This window comes from Drosophila grimshawi, unplaced genomic scaffold, assembly GCF_018153295.1.
Source record: "Drosophila grimshawi isolate 15287-2541.00 unplaced genomic scaffold, ASM1815329v1 contig_311, whole genome shotgun sequence".
NCBI lineage: Eukaryota > Metazoa > Arthropoda > Insecta > Diptera > Drosophilidae > Drosophila > Drosophila grimshawi.
The window spans coordinates 11,513,845-11,533,016 of record NW_025063098.1 but is presented as its reverse complement, the minus strand read 5'-3'; the positions used below and the strand labels follow the sequence as shown (position 1 = coordinate 11,533,016).

Sequence of the window (19,172 nt, the reverse complement as noted above, 5' to 3'; positions counted from 1 at the left end):
GGAAATGTTTGTTGAAAACATTTCATTTTCTCCACAAATGTATGTAAACATCGGAGTAATTAATTTGGCTGTTCTCTCTTCTTTCTATTCTCTTGATTTTATCGATAGATTTTCGTGTCATCTCTTGGATAACTGAAATCGGATTGAGTGAAACTGGCAAAATGCGATTACCGTTGCATTTTGTCTATCTGCAGATTTTCTGATCATTTAGTGTGCGATTGACTGTGTTTAGTGTTGTAGCATATTTGTCTTGTGAAAAGTTTAAGTTTAAAACAATTTTCAATGGATGAAGAAATGTCCAATAACCACATGGACGAAAAATTCGAGCAGTCTGCAACGGAATTAGCGCAACTGTCGCACTACGAGAGGAGTGTTAACAATCATGATCATCCCTTTCCCACACCGCCACCTGATGCCATCGTTACCACGAAGAATTTGGCAAATAAATCATTAGTGGCTTGGGCCAAAGAAGCCATTGAAATCCTAGACAATCGCTCCGGCTCTTCGGTTAAGGCAATAATGAAAGTCATGAAGTCTGCCGGCTATGAGATGACCGATGAGAGAAGATTCCACAAGCTTCTCTATAAGCAACTGAAAAAAGCTGCTGCCAAAGGCGAACTTAATCAAGTGAAGTTATCCTTTAAGTTGCCTTTGGCGGGAAAGAAACACAGTTCAATTGAGAAGATGAAGGAAAAAGTGTTAAAAAAGAAGCTGGCCAAGAAGCAAGAAACTAAGCCAACCGAAAAAGTAGAGGGAGCAGAGACTGAAAGCCCGAAACAGCAGTCAAAGGCGCCCAAGTCAACTAAGGTTTGTATGCATTTTGAAAATATCACACCGTTTTTCAAATCACTAAACTCTTACAGGCCGCCAAAAAAAACAAAATGCAGGAATTAACCGCAGTTGCGGAAGGTGTGAAGGAGAAGTCAAAAAAGCAGGCTTCGAAGCTCAAAGCAAAGGAGGTTTGTATGCGACTTATATTGTGACCCATGAATCCAAAGTGGAACTTTTAATTTCATATTATAGCCCGAAAAATATAAGAAAAAGGGTGATCTCGCTGCAGATGAGTTGGAGAAGGTCAAGAAGACAAAGAAGGAAAATAAGGCCAAGCCGCGTGTGTCCATTGGGACTTTGGTGCGTCCAAGAGGCAAGCCGAATATAGAGGTGGTAGCTATTAAAAAGCTGACGGCGGGCAGAGCTGGCCGTAAAAAGGCTGCGGATACCGACTCGGAAACGGATCAAAATCCGACTTCCACCTCCACGCCGCTTGCGTCACAACAAAAGCGTCGATTGCGCACATAAAGCTAATCATGTAATTTAAATGTTTTAATTGTGTTCAATTTATGCACAACTTGTTTAGTGCCTTGGCTTTCTTATATAATAAATAATATTTATGTTTTGTTTTTAAACATCTGTAACTGCATTTTCTCTTTACGATTCATTTATATTTTCAAATTGTGCAGATTGATTTTTAGTTATTGTCCTAAATCAACGCGCCCGTGTGAAGCCGGTGCATACATACATGCACACATCTTAGCAGCAATAAGTTTCACTCAAGCTTTTCGTAGAAAAAGCTTATCGCTGTTAGGCTGGCGCTGTTAGCAGAGCTTTAAAGCTGTACACAGAGTGATGTTGGCAGATGCCAATGTATAAACAGGCAGGCATAAATATGTACATATATATGAGATTTATAATACAACTATGAAGTGGAAGGAGAATATTAATCTAATTGGATGGCGTTTCAAAAATTATGCAAATGAAATTCCAAATCTTGTCTCGTTCTCTATTATCTCAATGCATGCAAATAAACAAAACGTTTTATATTAGTCACTTGTGGCATTAAATCTATAAGCTTAAATCCGCAAAATACTCCCCAATATTCTGCTCAGGTCTCAATTCGATTTGCATATAAAATGTTGACTTATCTTTCAAGGAAATTTATCCTTATCAGTTGCTTGGACACTTGATTTTGATTCATCTTTTGAGAATTTGACTTATTAAAGTAATCAATAACATAAATTTTAATACGTTCTAAAAAAAACAATATTTGTATTACTTGCATCGTCTTAAATTCGCTTCCCACTCCCACAGCTGGCGCAATTGTTTTTCTTGCTTAGCGATGTTTAGCAAAAGTTTTCCATTGACTTTGCAAATTTATGCAATTATGCAAAAGTTTTTAATGAGTTCTAAATGAAGTTAAGAATTTCGTTGACGACCACTCGGTTAGGTAAAGTAAACTACACCAGGCGACCAAAATGAAACTTTTGTTGCACCTAACAAAAGGCGCTAACAAAAAACTTTTGCAACCTCCACAAACCTGCCGCCACCCATCAGAGTCTTGTCGCCTAGTTTCAACAGCTTTGCGCATCGGTAATCAAAGCGTTGACCAAATCCAGTCAAAAATTACAAATTACATGAGGCAAATTGCTTAACTTGATACCGTCTAAGCGGTTTACATACAGCCTCGGTCATTCAACTAACACCATGGCGCTCTGTGAAACAATTCGGGATGATTCGCACTGCGCACAGATTCTCATCTTGGCGATGATGGGCAACGTCAAGTGCTCAAGTGGCAGTGGCAGTGGCAGTGTGTGAACTCATTTTGAGACGTTTGTCTGGCCCTGCCTTCATTACGTAATCCAGCTAGCCTCAGCAACATCAGCAGTTGCAGCAGTAGCAGTTGTAGCAGCGGCATCAGGAGAAGCAGCATCAGGGTTATGCGCAAATAAAGTTCATGGCCATGGTCAATGCGAATGCGGCCCACTTGGCAGTATACAGTAGATGGTACACTGAGACAAATAAGACAGACCAATCAAACAAAAACATTTTTTATTTGTTTGTACATATTAATACCCTGAAGACAATAAAAATGCGTAAAAAGGGTATATTGATTTTGTGCAAAAGCATGAAAAAGGCAGAAGAAAGCATCCGACACCATGAAGTATATATATTTCTGATCAACATCAATAGCAGATACAAATCGATTTTTTCACTTAAACAAAAGCCGTAATTTTAAAGACTTCCAATTTGTACATAATGTTTTGTTGGTTTCAGTGTAGGCTGTGGGCTGTGGGCTGCAGCCACTTAGCAGTAGTCGCTACTCGGCTCTCATTATGCATTTGTTTCCGCTCGATTTATGCGACGGCATCTTTGTGTGTGTACCTCTGCACAAAAAAAAAACACCTTTTTTAAGCAGTGACACCGCTGGCATTTCACCAACAACAACAACAACAGCAGTAATAGCGAGAAGCACCTGTTCCAGCTTCTGCCCCTGCCACACCGCTGTGCGGCTTCCGCTCCCATGGGTAAGACGCTGTTGCGTGCAGCCACAAAATCCGTGTGATTAAAGAACTCACTCGCGTAAAAGGTTTGTTAATACATGTGTATTTGCAAAATGTTTGAATGTGAATTTTAATGAGAGACAGCAGCGAGGTGAAAGTGGGCGCGCCAGCTATAAATACCGCAATCAGCTTACAATGCCTAGGAGATGTCTGTGCCTGTCCCGCCTTGATTACGATGTGTGTGTGTGTGTGTATGTGTGTGTATGAGTGTGTGTGTGTGTGTGAGTGTGTTTGTGTGCGTGTACCTGTGTATATGCATGTAAATAATGGCATGTTATTTAGAGGCATTGCAAATGGACGATCATTGTGTTGCTTCGTTTAAGCAAGTGATTAATGTGCTTTGTGGCCGCTAAAAAAGCGGCAGCTAAATCATCTAATTAACTCATCTACACTCAAAATTAAAGGCGTCCCATGGGCAAACAGATGTCTGAGTGTCTGTGTGTGTATGTGTGAATGTGTTACTTTCACACACTCACTGTGCATATTTCTTATTTTGCAACACTTTGGGGTAAGGTCGTGCCAGCTGACCCGCATGTGTTAAGCGCCTATCACCTAGCCAGAAAGGATATTCAGGACATCGTCCATAGTCTTGGACTGCTCACTCGTGCGCCTCATTCAATTCAATGAATGATACACGGCATGTCATTTCCAGGGCAAATGAAATGAAGTGTCCAGCAGGGCGCACACATCTGTATACAGGATACACACACACACACACATACATCTATGTCCGACTTGATTAGCAAAAGGAGGCTTCGCTCTTATGTGTGTGCTGGATTTTGTGCATTGGTTGGCTTTGGGACAGCTTAGCCAAATAAATCACTAGAGGCAAAAAGGCCAACAATGACAGCCGACAAACTATAGGCCCTCTGGCTTAAGCGATATATATTTTATAAATTTTCCCAAGCTCTCGGCGTTCAACAAATGGATGAGAAGGACTGCCGCCAACTGTTTTGATTGAGCCCCTGAATGTTTATCCTGCTGTTAGTTAAGCTGTAAATACATTGCTAGTCTTCAACATAAATAGATAATTTGATACGTTGCCTCAAAGAAGCAAACAAACGAATTTGTTCATCTCGCCATCTTTTGCTAAGGATTCATACTGCTGCATAAGCAATAAAGCTCTATTGTGTGTGTGTGTGTGTGTTGTGGCTTGGGACTTTTCTTTAATAGTCCTGAGTGGTGGTCGCCCCTCAGTCGCCTTATCGAGCTACTGGGAGTCTGTTTCTAATTGTAGTTTGATTTTTATGCGTATCGAATGGACAAAAGTTCTTGGGAACGACAAAAGGCGAACAGAACAAAGCCTAGCAGTAGTAAACTATGCCATTTGTTGCCTCCTGGCTCCAACAACATACCACTGCTGACCATTGCCTGTCCCATGAAACTTAATAGGGAATTGAGAACGTGCTTCAATACCAAAGAGCTCTGCTAGGCACAGCTCAATGTTAACAAGAAGAAAGGATATCGACTAATTGCGACCCTTTTGCTTATCAGTCAACCCAATGACTACCATAAAACCCACTGTTGACCCATAAAAAATTGGGGACAGACATAAGCCTTGGCTGCAAGGGATTTTCAGTTCTTTGTAAATTCGAGCTTAAACTAGGCAAATATCAGGACTTGACAGACTGGTCAGAGTGAATGCGGCCATTGATAAAAGCCGTGAAAAGCCGCATACAAATAGTAGGTATTGACTCTTATGCATAAATTGTACATTTTAACCCTTTTCAACAATTGCATATTCAATACGACTCTCTTATTGCGAATACTAAAAAAACAGTAAATGTAATTTGAACTCATTGCACTCGATTTGTTGTTATGAGCTTATTTGGAACATAATAATGGTTTGAATAGCATAAGTTAATGCAGTTTCTTTCAATATGTCAAAATTGTTGCCTCGTTAAGAGAATGGTTGAATGATTTAAAACAAAGGCTATACAGATAGAGATATGAGTATAAAGTTCTTGGTTAAACACATTTATGGGTATTTTACAGTCAACCACATTTCCGAATAACATTACAATTTTCATTTCCCGGTTTTTGTATGCATGCAGCGGCTTAAAAACTTTAATTCATACAGCATATTTTTTGCTGATTTACATTTCACTTAATTTGTGTGCGTGTGTGCGTTCTGGTGAATGGCTTAATTTCATTGGCATTGTTACCCACGGTGACAAAGAGGCAAAACTACCCTGCATCCTTTAAAAAGGCTAAAAGAAGTTGGCTTCAGAAGAAGGCTGAAAAGAGCATCTTTGACCCCATGAAATATATATACAAATATTCTTGATCATAACAGGCGAGTTAAGCTTTCCCCAACTTCTTCGTCTACATGTGCAGTGTTCCAATTTATTTATAATCAAATGCTTTTTGTTGAACTGATTCCAAAGTATGAAATAATTTTAGAGAAAGTTCTACCTAGTGTTTTGGCATTGGCATCCTACTCTGCGTTGTACTGTTTAGAAGACTGTTTTTTTTTTTTATCAGTGTAGGAAGTAATTGATTTTGTTCACATCGCTTCATTAATTAAAAATTAAAATGTGATAATTAGTTGTGTGGAAGTTTATTTGTATTCAGAATTTGGCCTATAAGGACGACCAATTCTAAGGCCGTTATGTGAAATATTTATTTTATTCAGAATTTGGCTTATAAGCCAATGAAAAATATGCCTTCAAGTGAGCTTTAAAATAGCTTGTCTCGCTTAAATCGCAAGTCGACATAATAAAAGAAAATACATCTGCTGAGAGAAGCTAAAGAGGACGCAAGGGAGATCCTTCTTTGATTTCCATGGCTTCCAAGAGCATTGCCTTGTACTTTTTCTGTGAAAAGTGAGAAAATCAATTTTTTACTGCGTGTACATCGAAAAAATAAGGTCATTTATGTTTTGCTGCTGCTGCGAAAAAATTTGTAAAGCTTAAGAAATTCATCTTCATTGCTGCGTCGAAATGGAAGAGAGGATAACTCAGACGACTTAGGACTATTATGCTGTTGCTCCTGTCTATGCGAGCATTGAAACATTTTCTTTATTCAATTTCACATTTTAACACAATTTTAAAATCACCTTTAATAAAATTCTATTGGTTAACCTGAAAATGTAATCATGAAATTGTGCAAATGTTCTCTTGCATTGCATTCCTATATCAAGATGTCTTTACTTTATGTATACTTCTACAAAAAATATACTCAAGGCTTGATTTTCAGCTTAAAGACATGATTTAAATAGCATTCATTATATAACGAAAATAACCTCGAATGTATTTTAGCGTTGGTATAGAATGTCTCTTAGTCGAGCACTCTCCACTAGAGTAATCTGATTTTTTTTTGTCCGTGTCAACAACAGAACAGCCACGCATCACATAAATATTTATTAAAAATTTTACTCTTTATTTCTGCTGCAAGCGGTCTGTTTTTTACTTTGCTCTTTTTTACAAGTGTGCCAGGCCCTGTCAAAATACAATAGGTAACTGCATGCGAAGAGTTTTTATGATTGTCATCCCTTTTTTACACTTATTTTACGTCAGCCAACAGGCAGAAGATACATTCAGTGTAACCCATATATAGTATAATCTTTCATGTTCCTCACTCATTCAATTAGGTAAGTAGGTTAAAAATAAAAAATCAAAGGCATGTTTTATTACTATTTTGGTTAAGCCAATGCTATGGAAACAATTTTCTATTTATTGTAGACCTTGGCCTAGTAAACAACATTTGTAATCGATAGAGCCAATTAAACAAATGAATTATAGCCCAATCTACATCAAAATCAAGAAAGGTAACAATTTCGAGGCATTTTCGCTCGACAGATTTGAGCATTATTTAATAAGCTAATTTACTGAGAAATAATGTTCAATAATTTTCGCATATATCAGACTGGTGTCTTGTGGTGCTTGGTCGGTGGTGGGGTGGCAGTGGCAAGGTAATGCACATAAAAAGCGAATGACGTGACTTGCAAAATAAATTCGATTACCAGTGACATATGAGGGAAGCCTGGCAACTACTCAAAATATGAGTCTATGGGGTACATGTGCAACAGGATGCGATGGCAGCTATTTTATTATACGATACTTATGACTATGTTAGCGTGTTCATATTCATCATAAGTGTATTATGCAAAGTGGAGCATAGCTGACTGGGCCTTCGTTGCTGCTCGCTGTTGTTGTTGCCCAAAATTTGCATGCACTGCGATTCGCAATGAATGAATCATGTTCAATATGTATACACATACACATTCAACTCTCCAGTCAATAGTCTATATAATATATAATATGTGGGGATGCATGATGCCAGGGGCGTCTTGCCAGCAAATTATTTGCGTTGTGAGGGCGAAACGGAAGTTGCACAGCATATATTTTTTTCATGCTGCTGGCGCTGAATATAATTTCAATAGCTTAATATAAATTGCAAATTACATTAAACGGATTATAGCCTCACGGCTCGCAGTCGTCCTCAAGTCTACAAGTCCTCAAGGCTTCACGCCGCCACCTTTCCGACTCTTCCGCACTCTCGCCCATCTTGTTGACACAAGAGCTGTTAATTATTTGTTACTTAAGAGCCCGACACATTGAACAACAACAACAACAACAACAACAAGAACAAGAACAGCTGCAGCAAGAATTATAGCATGTTAACCAGCAACAGCAGGCTGATGTGTTTCCATTAATGGTATTTCATTAGGTATGCGCATAAATACATAAACGAAAATCTGGCAGAAGTGAAAAATCTTCACATGGGCAACTTAAACATTTTAAATATTCTCGAGCAGCCAAAAACCAGCTTTAATGGCACCTATTGGCATATTTATATGCTTCAGTTTTATTTATTGTTTTACGCTTTTTTACAGCCTTCGCAAGAGATTTCTCTGGCAGATAAATTTCGGAGTTAGTCAAACAGCTCGTTGGCCTGGCTCCTGGGAAACCTTTTTTATGCGCTGCATACCCATTAAAAATGTTAAAGAAGGGTATAATACTTCTTTGAGCATATTAAATGTATATTTTTTGATCCATAAGACCTTTTTGTCAACATATTATTAGGTTCCTTTAACGTAATTTGGACAACAATATTAGAGTGCTGCCAGCTTGGGTAAGGGGTATTACCCAGTTCACTCCTCTCGGCACTCGTTATTCTATTACATTTATTATGTGTGTGCTTGGGTGTATTTGAAATATGTCGCCACTCAAGTGGGTATTTTGGGTCCGGTTGCTTTTTGATGACGTGGACGTCTGCGACGAATTGGCATCCTTTTTATTTCCTGCTTGATGGGATCATTGACGTATACTTATTACAAAATATTGAATGTTTATCATTCACAGTGAACGACAAGTTGTAATTAACATGTGAATCGCGCTTGTCAGACTTCATTTAGTATTTTCAAACCTTAGACTTTAAAAAATACGCTTGTCTTTAACATAAATATTTTCTTAAATTTTCAGTATTATGTATCCAGCTTCAGCATTTTATCTGAAACTGTAAATATTTGATGTGTTTGAATGAGATATTTTGTGAATATTGTGTTTATTTTGAATGTAAATGAGGGACTGATTTATTATTTGATTGAAATGCGGTCCCACGGCCAGGACTTTCATATTTCAGTCAATTCATTTTGGTTATTTGTAAGTGATTGAAGCGAAGTGTTACTTGCCCCGTTTGGGCGACAGCATTTTTATTTTTATTTTTATTTATTATTGTATTTGCATTGTCCTTCCGTTTTATGTGTCCAATGGGCAACTCGCAGGTTTTCGGGCCATTTTTTTGTATTTTGTTCTGGGTTTTTGTTGACTTTGGTTCAGGTGCCCACTCAAAACCATTTGGAGTCGCGTTCGCCATTGCATCCGCTTTGGTCTCTCGGCAGCTTTTGGCAGAGCGTTGTGATAAAATCGTATTATTTATTTATATGCTTGAAAAAGGATCCAGGGTGTATCAGGAAAAAGGCTTTTTGGTTTGCGACCCATTTTACTTTGCTCTCTTTTTTTTTTCTTTTCTGTTAATTACTTAGTAACTTAACTCTTTGTTTCTGTTGTTCCGTTTGACAGCCAAAAATTAAGATAAATATCTCGGAAAGAGCTTTATTTATTTAGCAAAAATTTTTACTTCTAAAAAAAATCTCAAACTTTTTGCAAAACTGTAACTTATAGCATTATGCCTTTGGGGATGGGGCAGTTGTCTCGTGGATGGCCCAAAGGCACGTTCCACCAACTAATACAATTAGCCCAATTGTCATTTGAGCAGCAAGAAATGGGGCGTGTCTGCTCCAAACATTAAGTTGTAAGCGCAACCAACTTTTTTGGAGAAAACTTTCTTAGCCAAATGCCATAAGACACGCCAAAAGTGTGTGTGTGGCCAGAACAACTTTCAGAATTATGATCCAAAAAGCAGAAAGAAACATTAGTAGACAATTAATATTGATTGCCGCTCGCGCAAAAATATACAATTTAACCAAAATAAACTCAATCTGCTTGGGTCATTTTAAACTCGTGCATATTTTTAAATTATAATTCGAATTTAGCCACAAATGCGTAATTAATTGAAATGTGTATCTCCGTATTGACAGCCTGCCCCGACTTAACGGCTAATCGCATTAGCAGCGTATTTTCATTGAGCTGCAATTAAGCTTTGTACGCATTATAATATAATTTCAATATTGGAAATTGGTCAAGTACATTTTTCCTGAGGGGTTGGTGAGTTTATTTACGCAATGCGCACTAAATAACCATTGCATTCCCTTTCGAGCAACCATTAAAAATATGTGTATGTATTTTCTTTATTCACATAAATTTCTATATACAAAATGACATAATCCTAATTACAACTCGATATATATACTTTTTTCACCATCATTAGAATGCTGCTTTAAATGTGTTACGAAAGAAAACATTATTCCCTACTCCATTTCTCAGCGTTTTTGGATGCGGGTTAAGTTTCCCGTTAGACGACATAAATATCAATTAAAGCTAAAGTTTTGCAGCCAATTAACAAAGAATGTAATTTAATGATTTATTTGGTTTTTCATAGGCAGACAACAGGCCGGAATTTATGCCTAACACCGAGTAAAAGTAGGTTTTCGTGTCTAATTACAAATTTGGTCATGTTGAGACTTTTGCTTTTCTTAAAGATGAGATTTGTTTTATTTTATAAAAGCATATCTTGAATTGCTGGCAGAATAATTTGTTTGAAGAGCTAATATTATACATGTGATATGTACATAAAACTTTTGTCTGAAATTTAAATGAAATTCAAGTGTTGCCCAAAAGAGCAGCAGCAGCCGCCCAAAAAGGAATTGCCCCGACCGACAAATATTTTTTGCATTCTTTATAAAAATCACATAAATATTCAAGTGTAACATATGCAGATGCACACACACACACCACACATACACTCGTGTACTATCTCTCTCGAAGCTGCCCTTTGCAACCTACACACACACACACATCATCACACTTACGTATCCCGCATACATGAGAAATTTTGCAAGCTTTGCTGGTCGCACCACGCCCGTGGACCATTTATCAAATGTTGCTTTTGACATTGCGCACATCCTGCGGAAAATTAAGACACTGCCTGGCACGCTTCCTAAGCAATTTAAGTGTCCATTTTTTATGGTGCACACAAGATGCATATGCGTTGCTGCTGTGTGTGTGTGTGTATGCACACACTCTACCAACTTCAACTGCTTATATTTTATGCACTTCAGCGAATATATGCGAGCAATTCATGACAACTATGTATGTACTGGTCAGTGCTACAAATCTGGCTAGTTGCAGATATACGGCCAGTGAGCAGCACTGGACAATGCACAATGTCACGGTTGCTCGCCTGGCAACCTGGCTCAGGTGTGGCTACCAGAAATTGCCACCAATTAATGCGACTTATGCGGCACAAAGCCTCAAGTTTCCACGGTTTCAGAGTGCACAGAACGAAATACTCGAGCACAGATAAAAATTATTATAATCGAAGACAGTTTCTTTTTATTTCAATTACGATTTCTACAGATCGAAGTTACAAGTGTTTAATGGATTAATAGATTAAATGAACATAAGTGAAGTAAATACTTTTCAACTTGAATCAAGACTGAATCAGCGCTTCAAATAGTTCTGACCTTAAGCATTTTAAAGAACCGAAAGCAACAAGGTGGGGCTTAAGCAATTTTGGTCAGAAAGATTAGAAAGTTTATATATTGCCTATTTTCTCTAGGCTTTAAAAACACAACAATAAAACAGTTACTTGTCTTAAGATTTTTCCTCTTTGATTGTGCTTTTTTTTATAAATATTTTTTATATTATGTACGGTGCCAGCATTGTTAAGACCAAATTCGAAGTTACTGCAACTTAATTAAAGTACGAAATGTCTGTCTGTGTATGCCATTGCCACCCCCCATTAACGAGGTGCAGCTCCTGAATTGTGTTGGGCTCGCTTTGTTCATTTGGATACTTGTTCGATGCGCCCAGCTGCATTTCAATTACAACATATTTGAGGCGCTTCGGGTAAACGGTGCAGTGCCAGTGCATCTACGCAGTGGGTCCATTCATCAACGGCCGGCAGTCGGTGCGACCAACATAAGTTTTCAGTTGGGACCATTTACGGGCCATCGATAATGGGGCACCAGGTTCTCGTTGTTAATCAGCAGCGGCATCTGAGCCAGTTCGGCTCAATGAAAAAACGATACGTATGAAAGTGCTGAGAGGCTATTTTGATGCCGGCGCTATCAGCATGTCAATGGCGTTGCAATGAGCTGACCCGCAACTCGTGTGCAGGAGTTATTGTCAACAGCACAACTCCTTCGTGGCGCACTCCCTCTTCATAGTATGCTTTCAAAGAGAGCAGCTCTTTCTCTCTATTGGTTTTCAAGTACATTTTTGTTTTACGGTGTTATCGGTGACCATCGTTTACCCGATGCGCTGTGGAGCACTTCCGTTCACTCTCTGGCAGAGTTAGCTTTTGTTACGTGAGCGCATCCTTTTTGGAGGTGGCGGTACATCATTTAAATTCCATTATTAGTTGTGTTGCCATGGCCAGCTTCGGCACTTTGCGCTTCAGCTACTTTGTGCTACTAAGCTGCCACAAGCCGCACAAAGCCAAACTGGCAGCTAGTTCTAGACAATATTTTAATCAGGATAGATTGACGCTAGTAGATTGACAATAGACTATCAAAATGCTCTCTAGTTTCTACTGAAATAAGCTATCAGCTATTTATGCAGACTATGAATATTTAAATATGCAAAACAACAATGAGAAACTGTAAATAGGTTAGATCGAATATAGTTTTACGTTGCACAAAAGAACATTAACAAAAGCTGAGGAGTTTTGTATTAGCTAGGGTCGTAACTCTTGACAAATCCATTTTTGTCAAAGTGGTAAATGTCTCCTGTTTATATTATAGAAAATCGATATTCTTGCTTTGCAATACTTGACCTGTATCTGCAACGTAGTCAAAAGTAAGACTAAATTACTGTACTAGATTTAAGATGAGAGAAGCCAGGTCTTGCCATTTTATTTGAATGTAGAATTGAAATAGTGCTTCTGAAAGGCTGTCATAAAAATGAGTTTAAGTGGAAAATGTAACAGAAAATGAGTTTAAAAGTAAAAGGGTAACTACTCGGCAGAGGCTGCTGCAACCGATTGCTGCAAGGTAACATTAGTTGGGGCAACTGGCAAGTAACAGAAACAGGATCTGGATAGGAATTGGGCTCCGTCAGGATTGTGGAGTTGTTGAGATGTGCTTAGTGCTTGAAGGCCAGCCACATTGGCATGCTATGGTTGTGTTGGCGTTGAAATTTAATTTACACCTTTGCACGTACACGAGAAACCAAACATACACACACACTTACACATACTCACACACATGCTGATGATGGGCCTGAGCAATCATCAGCAGCGTGTTGCCCCGCAACCCCTCCCCCCTCCCCCAGCCTTCACCGTTCAGCGGTCGCAATGTACAAAAAAGTTTTCTTTTGCAATTTAGCTTGTTGCTGTTACCATTTTTGCTGGTTACCGGTGTTGTTGCTGTAATTGGCCTTGTTGTACATGCGTCGGGCGTGGCCGGGTTGTCGGTTAGTGCGGTTATATTTGACTTTTACTCAGCTCGCTTTTGTGGTGCCGCTAATGCATGTCGATGCCAATAAAAGCGCCAGCCTGCACCACCTGTCGCCCATACTTGATACCCAACCACTTCCCATGTCACCCCTGGTCCTGCTGCCTGTTTATCTTGCCGTTCACACCTGCAAAACTTCTCTTAGCATAAGTTTTTGTCTGTTTTATATGGCAAGTCACCCCCCTTGAAGCTGTCCCTGATCCACCCACGCCCACGGTCCTTTGCTCGTCAGCAGGCGATGCCTTTACAAATTCGTGTAAATTGAATTTATTGAGGCATGCGTGTGCGCAGTTGATGACTTTGGTTGCCAAATTGGCTTCGAGGTATTTTCGTTTACGCGGCAATAAGCAATATTTGACAGCCAAACTGATACGGAATGAAACCATTCCATTCGTCCACTTCTCGCCATCTGGGTCACCCATTAAGCACCAGTTGCAGCTGCTTTTCGTATGCTGCATTAGCCTAATTTGCTGGCCAGCTGATGCTCGCTGGCTAATGAAAAATGCTGTGCGCTTATAGAAGACAACTTGTTACGCTCGCGCCCAAAGTTATGCTACACATCTCTTATGAAACGGGCAGAAGTCTGGACAACAGATTGCGTTGGAACAGAGCAGGGGGCAGTGGGAAGGAAGTCATTTTTTATAGTGCCGTGGTTTTCGCCGTTTTCTCATTTTATTTCTCTTTTTTCTGTCGTTTTTTTTTTTTTTTGTTCAAGAGCGACTTTTGCAAAAGTTGTTTCGAAAGTAGCAGCTACGAGGACTTTGCTGGCCTTGTGACTTTTTGCAGAGTTTTGTGCATTAGCAACTTGTTAAAGTGCAGAATTGTGATTAACATAATCCCTTGAAGCGGGCGTGCGACAGCTGCAGATGCAACTAAGCGATGCAAAAGGTTATTTAACCATTTTAACAAGATCCAAATGAATTGTAAGCACTTGTCTCTCCCCCATCTTACACATCGCTTCTGTATTTTGTGAAAGTTTTTGTCGTTCACGGGGCACAAAATTAAATTTCCTGAGCACACACGCAAAAAAAAAAAAATAAAAAAAAAATAAACTAAGCCAAAAGCAAAGCAGCAAATAACGAGTCGTGTAAACCAACAAGGGAGTAATGAAGTTTTGCGCTCAATCAAGTTTAATAGGGAATTATGCCTGTGGCAACACAGCAACAACTGGCAAAAGACAGCCGTGAAGCGTCAAAAAGCATGTTAACAAGGTGTCACCAAATGTCGCCCAAATTGTGTGAGCCATCGAAATGAATGGATGTCGTTTGAGTTGTGGCCCAAGATGCGGGAAGGTAAGTATTTCCGTTTAAAATGTTGTGGCCGGAAATGAGCGAAATGCTCAACATCAGATGACTTATAACTGGTAATTAGATGAAATGAAATTTATGTATATATCTATGCATAATAAAAAATTACTTTGATTTGTGTGGGATGAAAATTCTGATAAAAGAAAATTTGTATACCAAACGATTTTACATATTGATTGACTGTGAACGTCATCTAAAATTCACATAGAGACTCCAAGATCTACCTATGTTAATCATGACAGAACATATTTCCCATAACTTACATATACCCACGCGGAGCAATGTTAACGCTTAACATGTGCTCAATTTGAGCTCACCTCAGAGCAAGCAAAGCAACAGCCAGCATGAATTGGGTGCGCTGTAATACGACTCTCAGTGAGTCGGATTCAAGGTCGTCTTGTGACACATTTCTAGCAATAGAGTTAACATTGGCTGCAGCTGAGCGCCAGTTGAGCTTCGGCTGCTGTGAGAGCGAGGCGACGCAACGGTTCCAATGTGGGTGCGGTTGAGTGAACTTTATTTTGAGTGTAGTGCTGTTCGCTCTAGCTATGAGATACTTTTAGCTGCCGCTCAAAGTCCTACTTTCTTTTGCTGTTACTTTTCCTTTTTTTTTTTTGTTTTCTTTACTCTCAGCTGATATGTGTTGGCCGACATTGTTGTTGCAGTTGTCGCTTTCTTTGGCAAAGGCCTATTTGGTTTTTAGCCAAGTCATTTGTTTGCCCCTGAACCCATCAGCACACACCATGACACACACACACACACACACACACACAAACACACACACACATTCACAGACACAACCTACGAAGGGGACTCCTGCTCTATTATCAATTCACTGTGAATGGCGGCGCGCATGGAAAACATTTTTCATCAACATGAATATCCCGTTAGACATTTGCTTTGTTTTTTCATTCCTTGTTGTTTTTTTGTTTATTTTTTTCTGCTTGAGCCCGACATTTTGAAACTTTTGGCAGTCTTTATTATACTTATTATCGCTTCATACTTTGGCCGACGTTTAAATTGAGCAATGTTGAGTTTTTCTTCTTTTCTTTTGGCATCTTTTATTTTTATTTTTTAGATGATGATATGTATATATTTTTTGTTGTTTTGTGTGGCAGCTGCCAAAGTTTTAGCAAACACTTGGCTAAAATGATGGCAATTGATTGGATTACTTTTTCACCTTCCTAACTTATTAGAATATCAGCAAAATAAATTAAAGTTTCTGACACTTTCTCTTTTTTGTACTGCTATTGTATGAACTTGTGATGTTGTGAACTTTTTAGAAATGGGAAAATGCTATACTTCATTATACTATTATACTTAAATATATTGATATTGATTTATGTAGATTAATTTATTTATTATTTATATATATTAATATTAGAATATTTGTATAGAATCGCTGTTACTTCAATTAGTTTGCTCAGTGTTGAGGGGTTTGGATTTCTCTTTCTCTTCCCCGCTGTCTTGATTAGTGCAAGTCTTCAAGTGATCCAGCAGCGGAGCGGTCTCCAGCTTAGGCATCTGTTGCAGCAATGTCCAGTCGTATACGTAATCATATTGATGATTTAACGTTCTGAGCAGTTTCTGGAACAATTCACGTAGGTAGGTGTAATTGGGTTGCTCCTCGAAACGCAAACTACGACAATAGTTCAAGTAAATGGAGAACTCGGCCGGTGAGCCCTCGCATAACACCTCAATGGGCGTGGAAATTTTTTTCTCACAGATTTGCTCGGCTTTCTGCTGGTTTCTTTCGGTCTGCAAGCCCTGCCAGGGCAGGGAGCCCCGATTAAAGTATATCAACGTATACCCCAGAGATTCCATATCGTCCCGCCTGGACCGCTCGATGCCCTGATGGGCCGCGATCGAGGCATATCGCGCCGTACCCGTCAACGCCTTGTCCTCGGCGTAGCAGATGTGTTTGCCCGAGGGTGAATCTCGAAACTTTTTGGCCAGGCCAAAGTCGACCAGAAATAGCTTCTTGATGTTCTGGCCAATGCCCATAAGGAAGTTATTCGGTTTGATATCCCCATGAGTTATGCCCTTCATATGTATGTAATGTAACCGGGCGATCATCTGATCGGCTAGCATTAGCACCGTTTTGTAGGTAAATTGACGTTTGCAGTAATCGAACATATCCTCCAGAGAGGGCCCCAGCAGATCCATGACCAGCATATTATAACGTTTCTCCGTGCTGCGATGATGAATGCGCGGAAAACCGATGCCGGCACTGATGATGCGATACATTTTCGCCTCGTTCAGCAGCTGGGAATTGTGCTCACTGATTTTCTCTATTTTAATGGCAACCTTAACTCCACTCTCGATGTTTTTGCCCAGATAGACGTCACCGAACGAGCCGCCCGCAATCATGCGTATCAATTGATATTTGGCACCTATAATTTTCTTATTGCGAGCGTTCTTAGGCGAATTCATAGTGTTTGTTGCGTCCATGGTTTCAATGGGCTTTGGGCTTTTTTGCTTGTAGGTTAGCTGCAAAACCTAGGACAAAAAAAAATTAAAAAAATTTATCTGTTTAAAAATGCGTTGCAAATCTGCGATTTCTACAGCGAATGACTCTCTTGTTGCACGTGCAACTGTCGCGTGATTGTCTTTTTGCACTTCTCGTATAACAAAATATTGAAATATTTTTATTTTATTACTAATATTTTATATATTATTTGACTCCGGCAGAAATGCTTTTCTACTGTTGACAGCCAGCGATAAGCAATCGATTCGACTGCAATAAATACTTAATACTGAATATATTGTTGCATTTGCATACATATCGATAGACAAATATCGCATACAACCCTCAAAAAAGAATCGCTGAAATAACGAAAAGTGTGGCGGGTCAGCGAGATCACCAAGTGTGTTCGTTTAAATAAATGTTGTGTTTTTCCACACAGCAGCCGACAGCAGGCCACGCCGCAATTTATTTAGCTTGGTCAAAATTTGTCTGCAATTGACACCATGTATATATCTATTTGTCATTCTTATTCGTATATTAATCTATTCATATATTTATTATTCATTTAAATATTTAAATTTACACCATTGTCATTCCATAAAATTTCGGCGTCCGGATTTTTGCTAAGTCTAGATCACTTTTTTTGCACCAAACCCCCCCACACCGAATACTTATATTAGAGCTCTAATAGGGTAGGATAGGGATTGAGCGTCACGGGAATAATAATAATCATATTCGTTCGATTTTCGTTTGCAAGAGTCTCGATTTAAATTAAAAATTGAATTGCCGTTTGAAACTTACAACGCTACAACACCATGTGTATGCATGAAGGTCTTTATATAGTGTTGTGTAGGTCAAGTTAATTTTGGAGTCTGTACCGTCCATGGGCAGGGTTGGAGTTACCTCTGGGAATACTGCTAGTCAAGCTGTCAAGAATATATATGGATTATGGCGTCATAGACGTCTTCCTTAATATGTTGCAAACACCACAAAACAATACAAATATGAGACTAGACCTACTACAGGACATAGAATCACCTAGTCTCTCACGCAGACACATTCGCTAAGGCATTCTTTGTTTGCTTAGATTATTTTCGATGTGTTTTTATGCTGATAACAGCAAATTTTTGTACCCAGTGCTTGGACATACCTTTAGCCAGCATGTGTATTAAATTAGTTGCACGAGTCAGCATATTTTGTGGTAGTTAATTAATTAAGGCAGTCCGTTTTGCTTCAGTGTCCAAGAAAAGAAGCTGACTCGACTGTTTAGGGAGCTGGTTGTCATTGGTATTAAAAATATTGTTGTTCATTGTTTTTTGACAAATTGTTGCCTAATTGGTGTTTTGATATTCAATGTTCCGAGTAACTGAGTACATTTTTTTGTTCAATTGAGTCCATGTTATGTGTTATCAACTTTGGTTGCTACAACACATAACTTGTTAAAGAATACATGGGCAAATGTAGCATGTACTCATGTTCTCCATCTGACAAAATGTCGCACATAAGGCCTTGGACCTTGGACCAAGTTGTGTGCATTCGCTTGACTGCACTGTTATACATACACTTAGTCCTTATTGTATTATTTTAATTTCGGAAACTAAGTTTGCTGCCGGCGCGATACAGAGCAAAACGCTGCCGGATTTCGATGGGAAGGTAAACCGAAGGCAAGAAGGACTCATTGCTCGTTGCGAGATTGCAGTTTGTGTTCAATCAAAAGTTTCAATTTTGTTGTAGCGCTCATAAGATGTTGGTAGCTTACTCCTAACCGGACTTCGTGCTTGCCCCCTCTGGCCATTGTTTGTCCACTGGCTTCTTGGCTGGCCTCATGGGTCGTCGCATCAGTTTGGCAAACTATGCGTATCCTTGCCTTAATGACGTAGCCATTGCCCAGAGGTCACCTACTGTTTACCCGACTCCGCACTCCGACACTGGCAGGGTCTAACTTTAATTTGAAAACTATGCCATGGTTCAAAATTCAC

At 39.2% G+C, this 19,172-nt stretch overlaps 2 protein-coding genes across 2 annotated transcripts; one reads left to right on the top strand and one right to left on the bottom strand.

Moving 5' to 3' along the window:
* Positions 1-245: 245 nt before the first annotated feature.
* On the top strand, positions 246-1,410 carry LOC6564281. The gene is made up of 3 exons (XM_001989579.3): positions 246-807; positions 864-959; positions 1,024-1,410. Exons 1-3 carry the CDS (start codon positions 283-285, stop codon positions 1,297-1,299), a joined length of 897 nt encoding a protein of 298 aa, XP_001989615.2. The 5' UTR covers positions 246-282; the 3' UTR covers positions 1,300-1,410.
* A 14,715-nt stretch (positions 1,411-16,125) lies between these two features.
* On the bottom strand, positions 16,126-17,186 carry LOC6564282 (casein kinase I). Its single transcript, XM_001989580.3, has one exon. The coding sequence runs from the start codon at positions 17,175-17,177 to the stop codon at positions 16,137-16,139; it is 1,041 nt and encodes a 346-aa protein (XP_001989616.2). The 5' UTR covers positions 17,178-17,186; the 3' UTR covers positions 16,126-16,136.
* Between the last annotated feature and the right edge of the window lie 1,986 nt (positions 17,187-19,172).

Excerpts from the sequence above, each read along its gene's own strand:
- LOC6564281 (XM_001989579.3), top strand. The coding sequence starts at position 283 with ATGGATGAAGAAATGTCCAATAACCACATGGACGAAAAATTCGAGCAG. Across the intron at positions 808-863 it reads AGGCGCCCAAGTCAACTAAG|GCCGCCAAAAAAAACAAAAT; the intron begins GTTTGTATGCAT and ends AAACTCTTACAG. Across the intron at positions 960-1,023 it reads CGAAGCTCAAAGCAAAGGAG|CCCGAAAAATATAAGAAAAA; the intron begins GTTTGTATGCGA and ends TTCATATTATAG.
- LOC6564282 (XM_001989580.3), bottom strand. The coding sequence starts at position 17,177 with ATGGACGCAACAAACACTATGAATTCGCCTAAGAACGCTCGCAATAAG.